The following is an 18,662-nucleotide window of genomic DNA, read 5'->3' as shown; positions in this document are numbered from 1 at the left end:
GTTTATGATGCAGCCAAAATCCCACAGAAGGCAACAGGCCCATTATAGAAAATGTACACTAGCTTAGAGGCTAGGTTTTATCTTGCTGTTTCAACTCCATTTTACAAAGCAAGCTGAAAACTTCTACCTTCATCGTGTATAGATAGATACTTATCGCAAACATTGCTACAGGGAGAAGCTGAAGAATAGAGTGTATCAGCCTTATATTAAGGTATGTTTACACTGCAAAACCATCCTCCAGAAACAAAGAAAAAAAAACAGTGACCGAGTGTCTCAGAACCCAGGTCAAATGACTCAGGCATGGGGGCCTCACACTACAGGGCTAAAAAGAGACCCTCCCTACTTGCTGGGTTTCAGAGTCTGGGCTTCAGCCCAAGCGAGACATCTATACTGCTATTTTTAGCCCCAAAGCGTGAGCCCAAGTCAGTTGACCTGGACTCTGAGACTAGCTGCTGCAGGGTTTTATTTGCAGAGTGGATGTACCCAAAGAGGCACCCTTTTAGCAAAAAGCCTTTGCCCCGAAAAACCTATGACGGAAAAAGAGGAAAGTAGCAAACCTTCAAGAAAAGGTTTTATGTAGCAGAAGCAGCTAATCCAGACATTTCCTTACCTAATGAGGCAGCATGTAAAAGGCAGTTTCCATCACCTGTTGTAGCCAATGGAAGAAGACGTTTGCAACTTGTGCACACTGTGGACCACCAGTTCAGTCGACCTGTAAAGAAAGTGTCTGTTAAAACAGGAGTGTATGTGTTAAGGCAGGTTGAACGCACATATGTAGGAGGATACAGGGATAATGGATAACTCTGGAGGTTTTCAGAGCCAATTGCAAGTCCATCCTCTCCATGTAACCCTACTTGCAAAACCAGAAGTTGAAGAAAGGAAGAAGTTGTGATAGGAAGAGATGGTGGGGAAATCACATTGAAAACATTCTCCAAATATGCCCAAGGCTGAAATGAAATACAGCAAGAGTACTTTGGATTAAATTTATGCTATCCTCAAATACTGTGTTTAATTTAATGGTCATTGGCACCATATAAACAGACGACAGACTGCATTGTTACAAAAGACATCTAATAAGACAAAAGCGTTCCACTTGTGTTACTCAGACAAAGCATATATCCTAGGTAAGTCAGATCCAGTATACAAAGGTTCTGTTTTTACTTTTGACTAAATGCTGGAGAATGAATTAGTGGAATGTTTTCAGGCCTGATTTTCCTCTCTCTCACACTAATGCAAATCATGATAAGTCAATTGAAATCAGTAGTTATACCAATGTAGAATGACTGTAAATGAGAGCGGAGTCCAGCCCACGGTCAATATTTTTATTTAGCTTTTCACCTTTTACAAATATTAACTAGTTTATCCCTGCAATACCCTATGAGGTAGATTTTGCAGATGGTAAAAATGAGATACAGAGATGTTAAGGGCCATATTGTCAAAGGTATTTAGACACTTAAATATACAGACAAGCTCCAAATGTGATTTTTAAAAGCATCAAAGCAGGTTAGGCACCTGCTCAAGCACTTTTGAAAATCCCACTAGGTGCCCATCTGCATCTTTAGACACCTACATACCTTTGAAAATTTGCCCCTAAGTGACCTAATTAAAGCAGAGAGGGTGAGCCAGTGTCAAAGCTACGATTAGAAACTCAGAATTCCTGGCTCACAGATTTATGTATGCCAACTGGGTGGAGCATGTTTTCAGATATTATTTCTTTTGTGTTTAAATGGGCACCTTTATGTTCTTTATGTAAACAAAGGGATCAGAACTAGTTATTGTAAAAACACTATGGGGCAGGTGATTACTAATAATTTGTTTAGTTTGTGCATTTCCCCACATCCTTTTTGAAAGGCTGTCAGTTGTGAAAATTGCAATTAATACCATAGGTAATGAAGTCAGCAGTTGGTGGCTGATCAATCAATTAACATATGCTTACAATATCTTTTCCTGGCTTTATCCTCTCCTCCTTCTGGAAATGATACTGATGAGATGAGCAGCAATTTGGATAAGGAAATTGTTTTGCACAAGTCAGTGGCATGATTTTCCCACACCACTATTTTTGCATGTTATAACAGTGTATAGCTATTTTAAAATAACTTTCTTTAAAAATACTACATACACACAATCCATTTGCAAGAGAAGATGAAAAAATATCTATAGTATTAGGATAGCTGGCAATGCTTTTAAAATTAAGGCTCTCAAATAAAAGTTTGAAATCACGTAATCAGATGCTTATTGCCTGTTAATGTTGTTATTACAAATAAATATACTGAAGCTTGCGTGCAGTAATAGAAGCATACAAACACCACATACAATAGTTTTGGTGAGCATCAATAAATGTGTCTTTAATAATCAATTATTCATTATCAGACCATAACTATCTAATTAAATTTCAATTAAAACATTCAGGATTAAGAGTTACTGTACAATACACAATAAATGTACTGTAGATCGATTACTAAATGAACTTGGTAATCCTACAGGAATTCAAAAGCCAGTTGGTACACACTTAACAACCCAAACCAGTCTTTTCAAAATTAAATGTGCAAATGAGCAGCTTAATTTAAAGAGCCACTGGATAGCTTTGGGAGAGATAACACTGGAAATAATGAGTTATTGTTTTTAGCAACTCCTGTTTCTACGGGCTGTGAAATAACAACCTGTCACCTGCCTTGTACAGAATATTTTGGTATTAATACATCAGTGATAAGATAAAGCACTTTAAGTAGACTTCCAAACACCTAAAACATGCAAGACCTACGTATTTCTTAAGGGACAGCTCAATTGCACTTCAACACAGACCAGGAAACTGCTAATTTAAAACCCTAAAGTTTGGTGTTCATAAATGTTTACAGTAGATCTAGGGGCATTTGATTACCATTGGAGGACATCTCTGTAGATTGATAGTCATTCCATCCATCAATAGCCATTCCTTCTATGAGCACAAAGTGATCTCTTTCTTTTCAGTCAGCTTGTGGCTATTATGATTTTTCAGTTGATATTAACAAGTCTGTGGTTTATAAAATATTGACACAGCTGCATCAGATTATTTTGGCAATAAAGAGGCCTTGAATAGAAACCACTGCACTGCTAGTCTTTCAGCCTAACCATTACATTCATCTACCAATTACATAGATTTTGGGGGAGGGAGTTAGAAAAGCAGCTTACGTGAAGTCCCATATGGAAATGGGTATCTTTCAGACTGGTTTATTTCTGTTTTTGCAAAGACAGTATTAAGAACAAGCTAGACTTCTCTCTCTCTGTTGTAATGTATTCAGTTTGTCTTTCATTCAGACACCACCAGATGCCACCACTTGCACCTTGACAGTTTACTGGTTTTATAATAGGTGTTTTAGATGTTTTAGATGACAAAGCCCTGGCTGGGATGATTTAACTGGGAATTGGTCCTGCTTCGAGCAGGGGGTTGGACTAGATGACCTTCTGGAGTCCCTTCCAACCCTGATATTCTAGAATTCTATGTATGTTCAGCTCCCTATTTCTCACATCTTCACAGTGGGACTTGTCTTCTGAGAGGGGCAGTCAAACGCTGTGACAGTGCCACACTTGACTCACTTGTAGCCAAGGGCGCTGGAACAATTTTTTATAGTGGGGGGGCTGAGAGCTATTGAACAAAACTGTAAACCCTGGAAACAAGGAAACCACTTCAACTCAGAGGGTGCAATAGCCCCCCCCACACACACTGCTAGTTCCGGCACCTATGCTTGTAGCCAGCCACTGTGGTCATCCTGCCTCTGGAATCCTGCCTCTTTTGCCTCTGAATTTTTATTATTTAATTTTTAAAGGTACAAAGCACCACTTAATAGTTCTGCTTAAAAAGCCACTGCTCTCTGATGAAGTGCAATAGCAAAAATGATACTAATACTTCTACCGCTCTTTTGGAAACTAACTCCTTGAGAGTAAACACGACTTGATAGAGAGCTCAGCAGAAGCTTTACAGGACCATTGCTCATTTCGTGACATAGTTAAAACTTTATTTTGGACACTAACTGTCACAGGGTAGCTGGTCCCTCTGGACAGGTTAAGCCCAGGGTCTCTGGACCAGATCAGGTGACTACAGATATTGTAGGCTTCAGAATGACACACAGAGTGACATTCCCGAAATTTTATCTTATGGATTACAGAGGTGTCCAAGTTGTAGCTCAGCAACCACTTGTAACCCTCAAAGCTGACTGTGTTAAGAAGAAAAAGTATATTTGACTATGAATTGGAAAGCAATCCCGAGCCATCACCTAAGACTATTCTGGCTGCTCTGTTTCCTGATTCTTTGCTGGGCTGTAGGCACCCAAGGGAGAGAGAGACAAGAACTGACTGGCTAGCAAAGTACCCCTTCCCCATACAGCTATCCTGGGTAGCTGAGTGAAAGGGGAAAAGAAGAGAAGCAACAACAAGTTGCTTGGGGATTGTTCTAACTTGTACCAGCTACCAACTGACCCCTGAGAACACATGTGGGCTAGGGATAGCCTAAATGTGCTTTGGACACTTTCCTTCTTACCTCCAATACACCCCTTTCCAAAATGCCCATTGCACCATTGGCTGCAGAGAGGGACATGTTAAGACTAGCTACATCCAAGATATGTGCCTACTGGGACTCTCGTTGCTAGGGGAGATCAGCAGCAGAAGACTTGTGGATGGTTTTAGCTTCATTTGCATTGCCTGAGTGGCCCAAAGCAAATACAGAACAAGGCAGGGAGTGTATTCCACAGTATTGATTTGGAGCCTCTTGACCTTTCTGAAATAATATGTTTGGTCAGCAAGCTGGAAAGATTGGGCCACAGAAGCATCATGATTTGATATGTTGTAGACTGTATAATGCAAGAATGTATTAGATGTGCAATCATAATCCTTAATGTCCTCTCACACAAAACTCCATTAAAAATGCAGACACAACATCAAAATAGGCAACAAAATGGACTGTGTTAAAAGACTGACCTTTACAAAGACTAATGTGCTGTTGCTTTCAACTTTATTGAGGTGCATTATGAAATATCCCTTACCCACTCTATTGCAAGGTCATTGCTACACATAAGAGCAGTCCTAATTCAATGCAACAGTTGGAATGTATGATATTAAAGAACCTCTATGGAGTGTATGTGTACTATGCCTCAGTTACATGTTCCTGCCCTATTTTATTCTTGGTTTTATATTTTCTTGGAAGGTGAAACCAGAGCAAGAAATGAAATGTGTTTACAGCCTTATTTATGCAGAATTAATGTCTAGCAGCTTGCATGGATGTGATGCATAGTCACTTATAAATTATGTCTCTCAGCAGGGGGAAAGGAGGAATTACTCCTGAAGTGCCCTCAACAACACTGGAAAACAGTTTCACACTAGAGCTAGATTGCCTTCAGGGCAAATATGGACTCCCAGATATGTAAAGTCACTACACATACACAGTAAGAAAATAAATATAAACCATTTCAAGAAACAGGCAATACATAGGGAGAATAATATAGAGGGGTAAAGGTGGGCAATTCAGTCTAGAGCAGTGATTTTCAACCTGTGGTCTGCAGAGCCTTGGAGGTCTGTAGACTATGTCTAAGGGGTCTGCAAAAGGTTGTTACCGTAGAACAGCGGTTTTCAACCTGTGGTCTGCGGAACCCTGGGGATCTGCAGACTACGTATAAGATTTACATAGAGGCCCACACCGCCATTCGAAAATTTTTAGGGGTCCACAAATGAAAAAAAGGTTGAAAACTACTGATCTAGAGCATTCTCATATAATTCTAGATAATGCTGACCAGTGACTGTCTGCTAATAAACTCTCTTGGCTTGTGATATTTGCAGCAACCTATCTCAAACTTCTAGATAATCTGCTTTTAGGCTGCCCCTTCAGACCATTGCAATACTAGATCTTTCATCTCACGAAAAAACTGCTTTCCTTTCACTTCTCCAGACAAGTTATTTCTCCAGTGATCCACCTCCCCGTGCAAAAGAGTAAGCCCCAAAATAATACCTTTTGCTTGCAAAACAAGTCTTGTACTCAAGTCTTCTCAGCCTCAAAAGGACTCTCATCCACTACTGATAATTCTTGTGTGACCTGGCACACAAGTCAAATGCTGGTATCCACCACTTCTCCCCTTTAGATAAGATTATATATAAATAGCAACAGCTGGTTGAATGTTTTGAATATTGACATTAGTGAAAAGCCTGCATTTTGTGAAAATGTCCCCCTGCTTTTTTGGCAGCTTTTCTTTGACTAACTTAGAACAGCAAATCCCATCATGACTTTCTCTTAAACTGGAAAAAACAAACCAAAACCAGTCCAGAGAGACATCTTCAATCTTAGATGAAACAGTACAGAAATTTGTTGTGTAATCTGACTCCTATCATTTAGTCCACATTTGGAAAGCAGTGCTGTTGTTATCCAAACAGTCAGCCATTGGAGGTTGGCACTCAGGACTGCAACAACAACAACAAAATCCCAGGGTTATTTTCCACACTGTTTGCAGTTCTATCTTTTTCAATTCAGGATAGAAATCCCATTTCCTTTCATGATAATGGAAGGCAATGTAGCCACTGTTTAATATAAAGCACTAGACCTGCGCTCAAACATATGAGCGTGAATTGTCACCATGCTTGTGAAATAATATTCTGCAGTTACCTATAAGCAATAATTGAGTTAATAAGACATAGGAGAACAATGTCAACCTTTGCATCTAGGGTACATCTATACAGCAAAAACCCCTCTGCAGCAGAGTGTTAGAGCCAGGGTCAACTGACTTGGGCTTATGGGACTTGCACTATGAGGCTAATATAATCAGTGTACACATCTGGGTTCAGTCTGGAGCCTGGGCTCTGAAACTTGGCGACAGGAGGAGGGTCTTGGAGTCTGGGCTCCAGCCCAAGCCTGAACTACTACATTGCTATTTTGAGCCCCATAGCACAAGCCTGAGTCAGCTGATCTGGGCTTTCAAACTAGCTGCTGGGGGTCATTTTTGGCAGTGTAGACGTATTCTGTGATCAGCCCTATAGACTGCTTCTGCTTACATTGGGTCTCAATTTGGTTTTCAGAGAGAAACAGTAATTAAAACAAAGTGCCTAAAAAATACTACAAAAGTTTGACAATGGTGTTTTCTGCTGTTTTATGGGAGGTCTATGGAACTGGGTGGATTACGGAGTTGATGGTGGAAGGAGCCAACTTATATTGCTTTCCCTGCCCTTCCCCTGTTAGTTGGTACTTAGAAATCAACCCATACTCAGCTAGGGAAGCAGGCTACTTAACCATTTAATGTTGTTGTATATTCACATGAAGGACTTGTGGTAAAAATTCTGAGTGCTGCTACTGACTAGATGATAACCCCACTCCTCCTCTTCCCCTTGTCTTACCTACTAACTGTAACAACAAACAGAAAATGCACCAATGTACAGCCAACAATAGAGCACCATATAATTTGTACATCAGATTATTATAGTGCAGAGCAGCAGTTGTGGTTGTACGTAACTGGGTATTTCTCAAGTGGCAAATAGAAATGATTTTATGGGCCCTATATATAACCAGAGTTGGGCAAAGACAATGTAGTAGGACTGAGGATCTAGTCTTCTCTTGCAGTAGTTTTCACTGTATTGTACTCAGATGCTATGGATGCTACTTATATTTCTATAAAATTGTGTATATTTATTAAACATTCATTACATTAATTTAAAATCTAAGTCAAAGTTTAAATTAAATATTATAGAACCAGTACAGATGTACTCATTTCATGCTTCATTCATCAGATTAATGTGTTTATTAAAACCCACACAGTATATTATTTACTTTAGGTATATTTTTTCAAATGACTTTCATGGCTGACTTACAAGTCCAAACCAGTCATAAATTAAAATTAAAATTAGAGATTTAATTTTTTTCCCCACAGAAGTTATGAAATGCTGCTTTTCAAGGTTTAGATTCCTTATTAGACAAAGTTATAGTCAGTGCATGAAAGATATATAAACTTGTCTCTCATAAAATGAGACCAAATTTCAAGATGTACTTTCATTAATTAATCATGAAGAGAGGCTCAAAGACCCACTACAATATAGATTTCTCATGAGATGTGGAAGCTTAATTGTGTGATTAAATCTCACTATGCCCCTGCACAAATGGTTGATATGAACCAAATATGGCCCTGATTGTGCACTGAGAACTATGAAGGTGCCAGGGAGCATCTGCAGGTACTCAGTGCAGGATTGTGACCTTGCCTTAGGTATTATTATAAAATGACTGACCTGAACTTTTAAAGCTTACTATGAATGGTTTGTTTGTTTCTTGAGGGTCTGTTGTTTACCTTTCACCATGGCAAAGAGGGAAATAATTACTATTCTGGAACTTAAAAACCCAGGAGGACAATTATGCATTTTGATCACAATGAAGGTTAAGCTGTCAGGAAACCATATATACTGAATTATAATACTAAAGATAACATTTTATAGAAAACAGAGATAATTCTGACAACTTCCATAGATGAGCGGCGAACAGCAGAGAGGCTAACAGAGGGAGTTTGCCTGGGATCTGTCTGAGAGGAGGTACGTTAAGGGCTGCATTAAGGAGGCTGTGCTGGTGAGTATCTGAGTGTCTGTTGTGGAGACAGTTTGCCAATTTGACCATGTGCTTGATTGGTTGGTTGTTTGAAAGGTGTGAATTGGGAGTGCTTTGTTCCAGGTGAGCCTTGAGTGGGCCTGACTGCTATAAAAAGCCAGTCAGCTGCGAACCAGCTGAGCGGCGAACAGAGGGAGTTCACCTGGGGAAAGCCCACCGAGGCTTACATCTTGGCGGCTTCTCTGAGTAGTTACTACAACTCCTGAGGAAGCTCATAGAAGGAAGGTAACCTAGTGAGGAGGGCTTTAAACTAGGTTCACCGGGGGAAGGAGACCAAAGCCCTGAGGTAAGTGGGGACGCGGGATACTGGGAGGAAGCACGAGCAGGAGAACGCGAAAGGCGGGGGGGGCTCCTGCCTTATACTAAGAAAGCAGGACAAACAGTAAGTTATCTCAAGTGTCTTTACACAAATGCAAGAAGCCTGGGAAACAAGCCAGGAGAATCATAGAATCATAGAATATCAGGGTTGGAAGGGACCTCAGGAGGTCATCTAGTCCAACCCCCTGCTCAAAAGCAGGACCCACCCCCAATTAAATCATCCCAGCCAGGGCTTTGTCAAGCCTGACCTTAAAAACTTCTAAGGAAGGAGATTCCACCACCTCCTTAGGCAACGCATTCCAGTGTTTCACCACCCTCATAGTGAAAAAGTTTTTCCTAATATCCAACCTAAACCTCCCCCACTGCAACTTGAGACCATTACTCCTTGTCCTGTCCTCTTCCACCACTGAGAATAGTCTAGAACCATCCTCTCTGGAACCACCTCTCAGGTAGTTGAAAGCAGCTATCAAATCCCCCCTCATTCTTCTCTTCCGCAGACTAAACAATCCCAGTTCCCTCAGCCTCTCCTCATAAGTCATGTGTTCCAGACCCCTAATAATTTTTGTTGCCCTTCGCTGGACTCTCTCCAATTTATCCACATCCTTCTTGAAGTGTGGGGCCCAAAACTGGACATAGTACTCCAGATGAGGCCTCACCAATGTCGAATAGAGGGGGACGATCACGTCCCTCGATCTGCTCGCTATGCCCCTACTTACACATCCCAAAATGCCATTGGCCTTCTTGGCAACAAGGGCATACTGCTGACTCATATCCAGGTTCTCGTCCACTGTCACCCCTAGGTCCTTTTCCGCAGAACTGCTGCCTAGCCATTCGGTCCCTAGTCTGTAGCGGTGCATTGGGTTCTTCCGTCCGAAGTACAGGACCCTGCACTTATCCTTATTGAACCTCATCAGATTTCTTTTGGCCCAATCCTCCAATTTGTCTAGGTCCCTCTGTATCCTATCCCTGCCCTCCAGCGTATCTACCACTCCTCCCAGTTTAGTATCATCCGCAAATTTGCTGAGAGTGCAATCCACACCATCCTCCAGATCATTTATGAAGATATTGAACAAAACCGGCCCCAGGACCGACCCCTGGGGCACTCCACTTGACACCAGCTGCCAACTAGACATGGAGCCATTGATCACTACCCGTTGAGCCCGACAATCTAGCCAACTTTCTACCCACCTTATAGTGCATTCATCCAGCCCATACTTCTTTAACTTGCTGACAAGAATACTGTGGGAGACCGTGTCAAAAGCTTTGCTAAAGTCAAGCTACAGTACATCCACTGCTTTCCCTTCATCCACAGAACCAGTAATCTCATCATAGAAGGCGATTAGATTAGTCAGGCATGACCTTCCCTTGGTGAATCCATGCTGACTGTTCCCGATCACTTTCCTCTCATGTAAGTGCTTCAGGATTGATTCTTTGAGGACCTGCTCCATGATTTTTCCGGGGACTGAAGTGAGGCTGACTGGCCTGTAGTTCCCAGGATCCTCCTCCTTCCCTTTTTTAAAGATTGGCACTACATTAGCCTTTTTCCAGTCATCCGCGACTTCCCCCGTTTGCCACGAGTTTTCAAAGATAATGGCCAATGACTCTGCAATCACAGCAGCCAGTTCCTTTAGCACTCTCGGATGCAACTCGTCCGGCCCCATGGACTTGTGCACGTCCAGCTTTTCTAAATAGTCCCTAACCACCTCTTTCTCCACAGAGGGCTGGCCATCTATTCCCCATGTTGTGATGCCCAGCGCAGCAGTCTGGGAGCTGACCTTATTCGTGAAGACAGAGGCAAAAAAAGCATTGAGTACATTAGCTTTTTCCACATCCTCTGTCACTAGGTTGCCTCCCTCATTCATTAAGGGGCCCACACTTTCCTTGGTTTTCTTCTTGTTGCCAACATACCTGAAGAAACCCTGGAAGTCCTGGCACAGTCAAGGAATTATGATGTGATTGGAATAACAGAGACTTGGTGGGATAACTCACATGACTGGAGTACTGTCATGGATGGATATAAACTGTTCAGGAAGGACAGGCAGGGCAGAAAAGGTGGGGGGAGTTGCACTGTATGTAAGAGAGCTGTATGACTGCTCACAGTTCTGGTATGAAACTGCAGAAAAACTTGAGTGTCTCTGGATTAAGTTTAGAAGCATGAGCAACAAGGGTGATATTGTGGTGGGAGTCTAGACCACTGGATCAGGGGGATGAGGTGGACAAGGCTTTCTTCCAGCAACTAACGGAAGTTACTAGATCGCAGGCCCTGGTTCTCATGGGAGTCTTCAATCACCCTGATATCTGCTGGGAGAGCAATACAACGGTGCACAGACAATCCAGGAAGTTTTTGGAAAGTGTAGGGGACAATTTCCTGGTGCAAGTGCTGGAGGAACCAACTAGGGGCAGAGCTCTTCTTGACCTGCTGCTCACAAACCGGGAAGAATTAGTAGGGGAAGCAAAAGTGGATGGGAACCTGGGAGGCAGTGACCATGAGATGGTTGAGTCAGGATCCTGACACAGGGAAGAAAGGAGAGCAGCAGAATACGGACCCTGGACTTCAGAAAAGCAGACTGACAACCTCAGGGAACTGATGGGCAGGATCCCCTGGGAGAATAACATGAGAGGGAAAGGAGTCAAGGAGAGCTGGCTGTATTTTAAAGAATCCTTATTGAGGTTACAGGGACAAACCATCCTGATGTGTAGAAAGAATAATAAATATGGCAGGCGACCAGCTTGGCTTAACAGTGAAATCCTTGCTGATCTTAAACACAAAAAAGAAGCTTACAAGAAGTGGAAGATTGGACAAATGACCAGGGAAGAGTATAAAAATATTGCTCAGGCATGCAGGAGTGAAATCAAGAAGGCCAAATCACACCTGGAGGTGCAGCTAGCAAGAGATTTAAGAGTAACAAGAAGGGTTTCTTCAGGTATGTTAGCAACAAGAAGAAAGTCAAGGAAAGTGTGGGCCCCTTACTGAAAGAGGGAGGCAACCTAGTGACAGAGGATGTGGAAAACCTAATGTACTCAATGCTTTTTTTTGCCTCTGTCTTCACAAACAAGGTCAGCTCCCAGACTGCTGCATTGGGCAGCACAGCATGGGGAAGAAGTGACCAGCCCTCTGTGAAGAAAGAAGTGGTTCAGGACTATTTAGAAAAGCTGGACAAGACCATGGGGATGGATGCGCTGCATCCGAGAGTGCTAAAGGAGTTGGCGGATGTGATTGCAGAGCCATTGGCCATTATCTCTGAAAACTCATGGTGATCGGGGGGAGGTCCCGGACAACTGGAAAAAGGCTAATGTAGTGCCCATCTTTAAAAAAGGGATGGAGGAGGATCCGGGGAACTACTGGCCAGTCAACCTCACCTCAGTCCCTGGAAAAATCATGGAGCAGGTCCTCAAGGAATCAATTCTGAAGCACCTAGAGGAAAGTGATCAAGGACAGTCAGCATGGATTCATCAAGGGCAAGTCATGCCTGACTAATCTAATCACCTTCTATGATGAGATAACTGGCTCTGTGGATGAGGGGAAAGCAGTGGACTTGTTGTTCCTTGACTTTAGCAAAGCTTTTGACATGGTCTCCCACAGTATTCTTGCCAGTAAGTTAAAGAAGTATGGGCTGGATGAATGGATGATAAGGTGGATAGAAAGCTGGCTAGATTGTCGGGCTCAATGGGTAGCGATCAGTGGCTCCATGTCTAGTTGGCAGCCGGTATCAAGTGGAGCCCCAAGGGGTCGGTCCTCGGGCTGGTTTTGTTCAATATTTTCATAAATGATCTGGAAGATGGTGTGGATTGCACCCTCAGCAAGTTTGCAGATGACACTAAACTGGGAGGAGAGGTAGATACGCTGGAGGGTAGGGATAGGATACAGAGGGACCTAGACAAATTAGAGGATTGGGCCAAAAGAAATCTGATGAGGTTCAACAAGGACAAGTGCAGAGTCCTGCACTTAGGACGGAAGAATCCCATGCACCGCTACAGACTAGGAACCAAATGGCTAGGCAGCAGTTCTGCAGAAAAGGACCTAGGGGTTATAGTGGATGAGAAGCTGGATGTAAGTCAACAGTGTGCCCTTGTTGCCAAGAAGGCCAGTGGCATTTTGGGATGTATAAGTATGGGCATTGCCAGCAGATCGAGGGACGTGATCGTTCCCCTCTATTCGACATTGGTGAGGCCTCATCTGGAGTACTGTGTCCAGTTTTGGGCCCCACACTACAAGAAGGATGTGGAAAAATTGGAAAGCATCCAGCGAACGGCAATGTCACGGTTCCTCCCCCACTCTGAACTCTAGCGTACAGATGTGGGGACCTGCATGAAAAACCTCCTAAGCTTATCTTTACCAGCTTAGGTCAAAACTTCCCCAAGGTACAAAATATTACACCTTGGACTGGCCGCTACCACCACCAAACTAATACTGGTTACTGGGGAAGAGCTGTTTGGACGCGTCCTTCCCCCCAAAATACTTCCCAAAACCTTGCACCCCACTTCCTGGACAAGGTTTGGTAAAAAGCCTCACCAATTTGCCTAGGTGACTACAGACCCAGACCCTTGGATCTTAAGAACAATGAACAATCCTCCCAACACTTGCACCCCCCCTTTCCTGGGAAATGTTGGATAAAAAGCCTCACCAATTTGCATAGGTGACCACAGACCCAAACCCTTGGATCTGAGAACAATGAAAAAGCATTCAGTGTTTTACAAGAAGACTTAATAAAAAAATAGAAGTAAATAGAAATAAAGAAATCCCCCCTGTAAAATCAGGATGGTAGATATCTTACAGGGTAATTAGATTCAAAAACAGAGAACCCCTCTAGGCAAAACCTTAAGTTACAAAAAAGATACACAGACAGAAATAGTTATTCTATTCAGCACAATTCTTTTCTCAGCCATTTAAAGAAATCATAATCTAACACATACCTAGCTAGATTACTTACTAAAAGTTCTAAGACTCCATTCCTGGTCTGTCCCTGGCCAAGACGACTACAGACAGACACAGACCCTTTGTTTCTCTCCCTCCTCCCAGCTTTTGAAAGTATCTTGTCTCCTCATTGGTCATTTTTGTCAGGTGCCAGCGAGGTTACCTTTAGCTTCTTAACCCTTTACAGGTGAGAGGAGCTTTCCCCTGGTCAGGAGGGATTTCAAAGGGGTTTACCCTTCCCTTTATATTTATGACAGGCAACAAAAGTGATTAAGGGACTCGAACACATGACTTATGAGGAGAGGCTGAGAGAACTTATGAGGAGAGGCTGGGATTGTCTGCGGAAGAGAAGAATGAGGGGGGATTTGATAGCGGCTGTCAACTACCTGAAAGGTGGTTCCAAAGAGGATGGATCTAGATTGTTCTCTGTGGTAGCAGATGACAGAATGAGGAGTAATGGTCTCAAGTTGCAGTGGGGAAGGTTTAGGTTGGATATTAGGAGAAACTTTTTCACTAGGAGGGTGGTGAAACACTGGAGTGGGTTACCTAGGGAGGTGGTGGAATCTCCTTCCTTAGAGGTTTTTAAGGTCATGCTTAACAAAGCCCTGGCTGGGATGATTTAGTTGGGGATTGGTCCTGCTTTGAGCAGGGGGTTAGACTAGATGACCTCCTGAGGTCCCTTCCAACCCTGATATTCTATGATTCTATGATTTGTTAAACATTTCCTACAGCTATAGAAAAATTCACAAAACTCTGTCTATCTAGAAATCACTGTTTATTCCTGTATTGTTTGCGCATTGTATTAAGTTGTATTAAGTTAATCATCGGTCTAATCATAATTAATTTCTATATTAACTTAAAAAGAGGTATAAAGATGGAGCTGTGCAAAAGGATGAGCATATTCTAAGATCATTTGTTTTCTTGCAGCCAATAAATACCACGTGTGTCATGAACAACTGAGACAATGTACTGAATGTAATGAGTGAAATGAAACTCTTTCTTTAGTATGGCTGCTATTTTGCACCATAAGGAAGCTTCTAATTACAGTCATCTGATTTTATGGTTGACTAGAGCTGAGGAAATAACTCAAAGAATCATTCATAAATATTCACTTGAATAAAAATTGAACTGGAACTTTTACTTCTGTGATTGGCCCAAACCCAAAGGGGTTCAGAGATATGAGAAAATGCAAAAGAAAAATATGTATTAAATACTTTTGAACTTCACAAAACAGTTTTAGTTTGGATTCAGTTTGATTCTTGGTCAACAATTTGAATCAGTATTTATTCTACTCTAATGGTTGTCGGTCTCTATTTTCATTAAGTTTTAGTTATAACTACTCATGGGGCTGAGCTGCAAAATTCAGGTCTGGAGTTCAACATCCCCCATTCAAAGTTCAGTGGTGTTCATATTCAGCGTTTTGCTCATTACCTGGTCATCTGTAATTGTGAAATTTAGATACACGTTTGGGTCTGGATTTTATATACCCCATGCCCGTATACTATTTGGATTTGGGCTTCCAGTTCACTCCATCTCGAGCCAATAACTGTGTATTAAATGAAAATATAGCATTTTAAAATAAGTCATTGCAAATAGATCCATTATAAAATATGTTGTATTAGAAAAATGTTTACTATGTTATGCAAAAGGTGCTGTATCAGCAGAAGACAGTACTGCTCAGTGCAGATTCCATACTTTCTTACGGTTAAGGAAGTAATAAATATGGAAGTATTTATTACATGTAATTTCTCTTGATTTTCAGAAGTAAATTTCTTCTAGTGCACACATGTTATAGAATCAATTAACTCCATATTTTAACAGATGGCTTCCTACACATTTTTAAAATGACATGACACCATGTACACCACCCTGTAAAACTACAATGTAAGCAAATCAACCATGACAGAATTTTCAGTGTAGAGGAAGAAGAAGAAAAAACTTTACACTAACTGTTTCTGATACAATGCCCTTTAAATTCTGGGGCAAATCCTACCCAAATGACAAAATGCGTTTCAAAATGTAAAGGTTTTGATGTAAGATTAAGGAAAGACAAGAGACGTAGCTGCAATGAGTGACACTGATGTTCCATTTATGCCAATGCAGAAGGAGTACACTTGAGCAAGCACTACTCTTACAGTGGCTAGTGAAGCAATTTACTTGGAAGCTCATTAGAGCCTAAGAATGAGACAAGGCAGAGTGGGGACTGGGCATTTGAAGCAAGAGATGTAGGAGGTTCATACAAGGAGTGCGGTCTTTGGCGCTCCTTGGAGTTCGGAGCTATGTCCGCTGTCCCTCAAATTATGGCAATCTCCAAATGTCATCAGCAGAGCCAGGATTGAAACCCTGGCTGTCTCTCAATAGCATGTTGCTATCTAACTTCCACCTCAGAGTCTCTCATTCATTAAATATTATTTACAATAGAATGTTCTTAAACATTTTTTGCTAGTTTTAAATTCAATTTCACATGCAACTTTTAAATGTAGATTTAATATGGGACCTAACTAATATTTATTATTTTTATATATACACACACACATATAAAAATCATAAATCTCTCTATTTTATGCTTCATTTAATCTTTATAGCTCAAAGCACTTCACAAAGCAAATAAATATCATTATCCCCATTTTATAGATGGGGAAACTGCGCCACAAGGATAGTGCTATAAATGATCCCAAACTCTACTGACTGATGGCATTCAATGGGTTACAGCATTCTCTCCCCTTTCCCTCCCCCTGATCAGTCTCACTCTCCTGGCCTATCATTCTCCTTCCCCTCCTCTCCTCTTTTCTCTCTCAGTTTCCCTGTTTTATTAAACCAATCTGCCACTAATTACTGCAGAGACTTAAAGATGGAGCTGGGAACTGCATGTGATATTCCAAAGAACACGGTATTTGTTTTTGATTGCTCACATTTATTTCTGGTGCAGGATGCGCCAGCTGCAGTAATGAAGTGTGATCGAAGAATGTTAAAGCAAGTGTCAGATCACACAACTGCTGCCATCCAGAGCATTCACTCACCTGCTTGTTCCAAAGCAACCATTGTTGCCTGTTCGATTAAGTCACGTTCAATGAAGCTTCTGAAATCTTCACTGTACACGCTAAGATCTGGTAGCTGGAATGTGTATATAGGCATCTCCAAAGGAAACTGTTCATTGCTGCATTCATTTGCTACATGTGATCGAGCAAGGGAGACTATGGCTGAGCTGGCATGAGAAATACCTCTGGAGAGTCGTTTTTCTGTGGAGGAACCCAAGACAGATTGAGGGAAGTAAGAACATTACAACAAGAGTCATGATTTTATGACAATACTTTCTTCATCCTAAAAATAGGCAAGTGGAAGGTGGTGGTACAATTGACATATGAGACCAGGAAGAATGCCTCCCCGTCTTTCCTATGATGGTATTTTATCAACAAATGAACTCATTCCAAATGCAACTCCATTTCCATCATTTGAGGACTTACTATTTATTATTATTGTTATTTACCACCATTTTGCTGGGCACTGTCAAACATAAAAGAACACATGGTTCCTACTCTGAAGTTGTGCACATTACAGATTAACGTGGCTCTGACTGGACAGATTAACTTTTAAAACAATGACTGGTGAAAGAAGTGCTTCTGTAGAATTGGGTTTTGGAGAATTGTGTTCAAGGATTTATTTGAAGAAATATATACTAGTAGATTGTGACAGACCATAACTATTATATATTTCAAACCCTTAAGTTTGGTTAACTTGTTAAGGATCAAATGAAATTCAGCACACAACCATCATCTCACATCACTCCAAACATCAAACATACCACATTCTGCTTTAATCTCAAAAGTTGACTCAGAAGTAATCTCAACATCATTATTCTGCTATAAAGACAAGTTCGCTTTATATGCCCTGATCCTAAGAATAAAAGGCAGTTCACAGAGAATGAAGAATAGTGCAAGCCTATATTAAGGAAGAACCTTATTTTATAAAAAACCAAAACCACAAAAAACAAACAAACAATGGGACCCTTTGTCCTATTTTGCTATAAATCCTTATTGAAATTCAATGAAAACATCTACTCAATGTACAGAGGAGAGGTCAGCAAGGCAAACAAAACATAGGGATCTACAAAGAGTGTGCTAGAAAGCACTGCTGACATTATTATAATGCCAGTATTATAGTTCGATGACACACCCTTACCAGGAACACTATGTTCAGTTCCAGTAACCTTATATCCAAAAAGACAGAAATAGAACAAGTCCAAAAACAGAGTGGGAGGAAAAAAAGATTAGAGCATGGAAAACCTTCTGTATGAAGAGATATTGAAAAGATGGAGACGGTTTAGAGAGGAAATGAGCAAGAAGGATCTGAGAGAGTTTTAGAAAATGATGAATGGATAAGGTCAGTATCATGCACTTATTTACCTCTCCCAATACACGCACAAGTAGTTATTCGATAAAACTGATAAAAAGATATTTTAAAAAACAGAACAGAGGCCATCTGTGGAACGAACAGCCATAAAACATCATGGAGACCCAGAGCTTGGTAGCATTAAAATAAACAACTAGACATGGATATAGGATAAAAAGTATACCCACAGTTGCACGAGATAAAATAATTTTAAAAGTTTAAGTTGTCATACTTCAGCAAAAGTCAATAATAACTGTTTGGCTTTAGGAAGAAACTCCCTAAAGGCAGGTCCATTGTCCAGCCATGGCAGAAGAAACACAGCAGGCAATGGATGTGGTTTATTGAGATGCAACTTTATTCACTTCAAATATATGGGTGTACCTGGCAATAAATTGTACAATGCAGGTCATCATTATTTCCTTAATCATTTCCACATAATCC

At 41.2% G+C, this 18,662-nt stretch overlaps 1 protein-coding gene across 4 annotated transcripts in view; it reads right to left on the bottom strand.

Annotated features, from left to right (window-relative positions):
* The window catches only part of OTUD7A (OTU deubiquitinase 7A), a 273,562-nt gene that overhangs the window by 56,476 nt on the left and 198,424 nt on the right, over nt 1-18,662 (bottom strand). For all 4 annotated transcript variants that reach the window (XM_073303652.1, XM_073303653.1, XM_073303654.1 and 1 more), the window contains 2 exons: nt 16,853-17,071; nt 611-712 (listed from right to left, as the gene is read on the bottom strand). In XM_073303652.1, coding sequence (XP_073159753.1) covers nt 611-712; nt 16,853-17,071 — 321 coding nt within the window. The remainder of the gene's footprint in view (nt 1-610; nt 713-16,852; nt 17,072-18,662) is intronic.

This window comes from Lepidochelys kempii, chromosome 10 (assembly GCF_965140265.1).
Source record: "Lepidochelys kempii isolate rLepKem1 chromosome 10, rLepKem1.hap2, whole genome shotgun sequence".
NCBI lineage: Eukaryota > Metazoa > Chordata > Testudines > Cheloniidae > Lepidochelys > Lepidochelys kempii.
The sequence above is the reverse complement of the archived record's forward strand: the minus strand, read 5'-3'. Positions and strand labels throughout refer to the sequence as shown.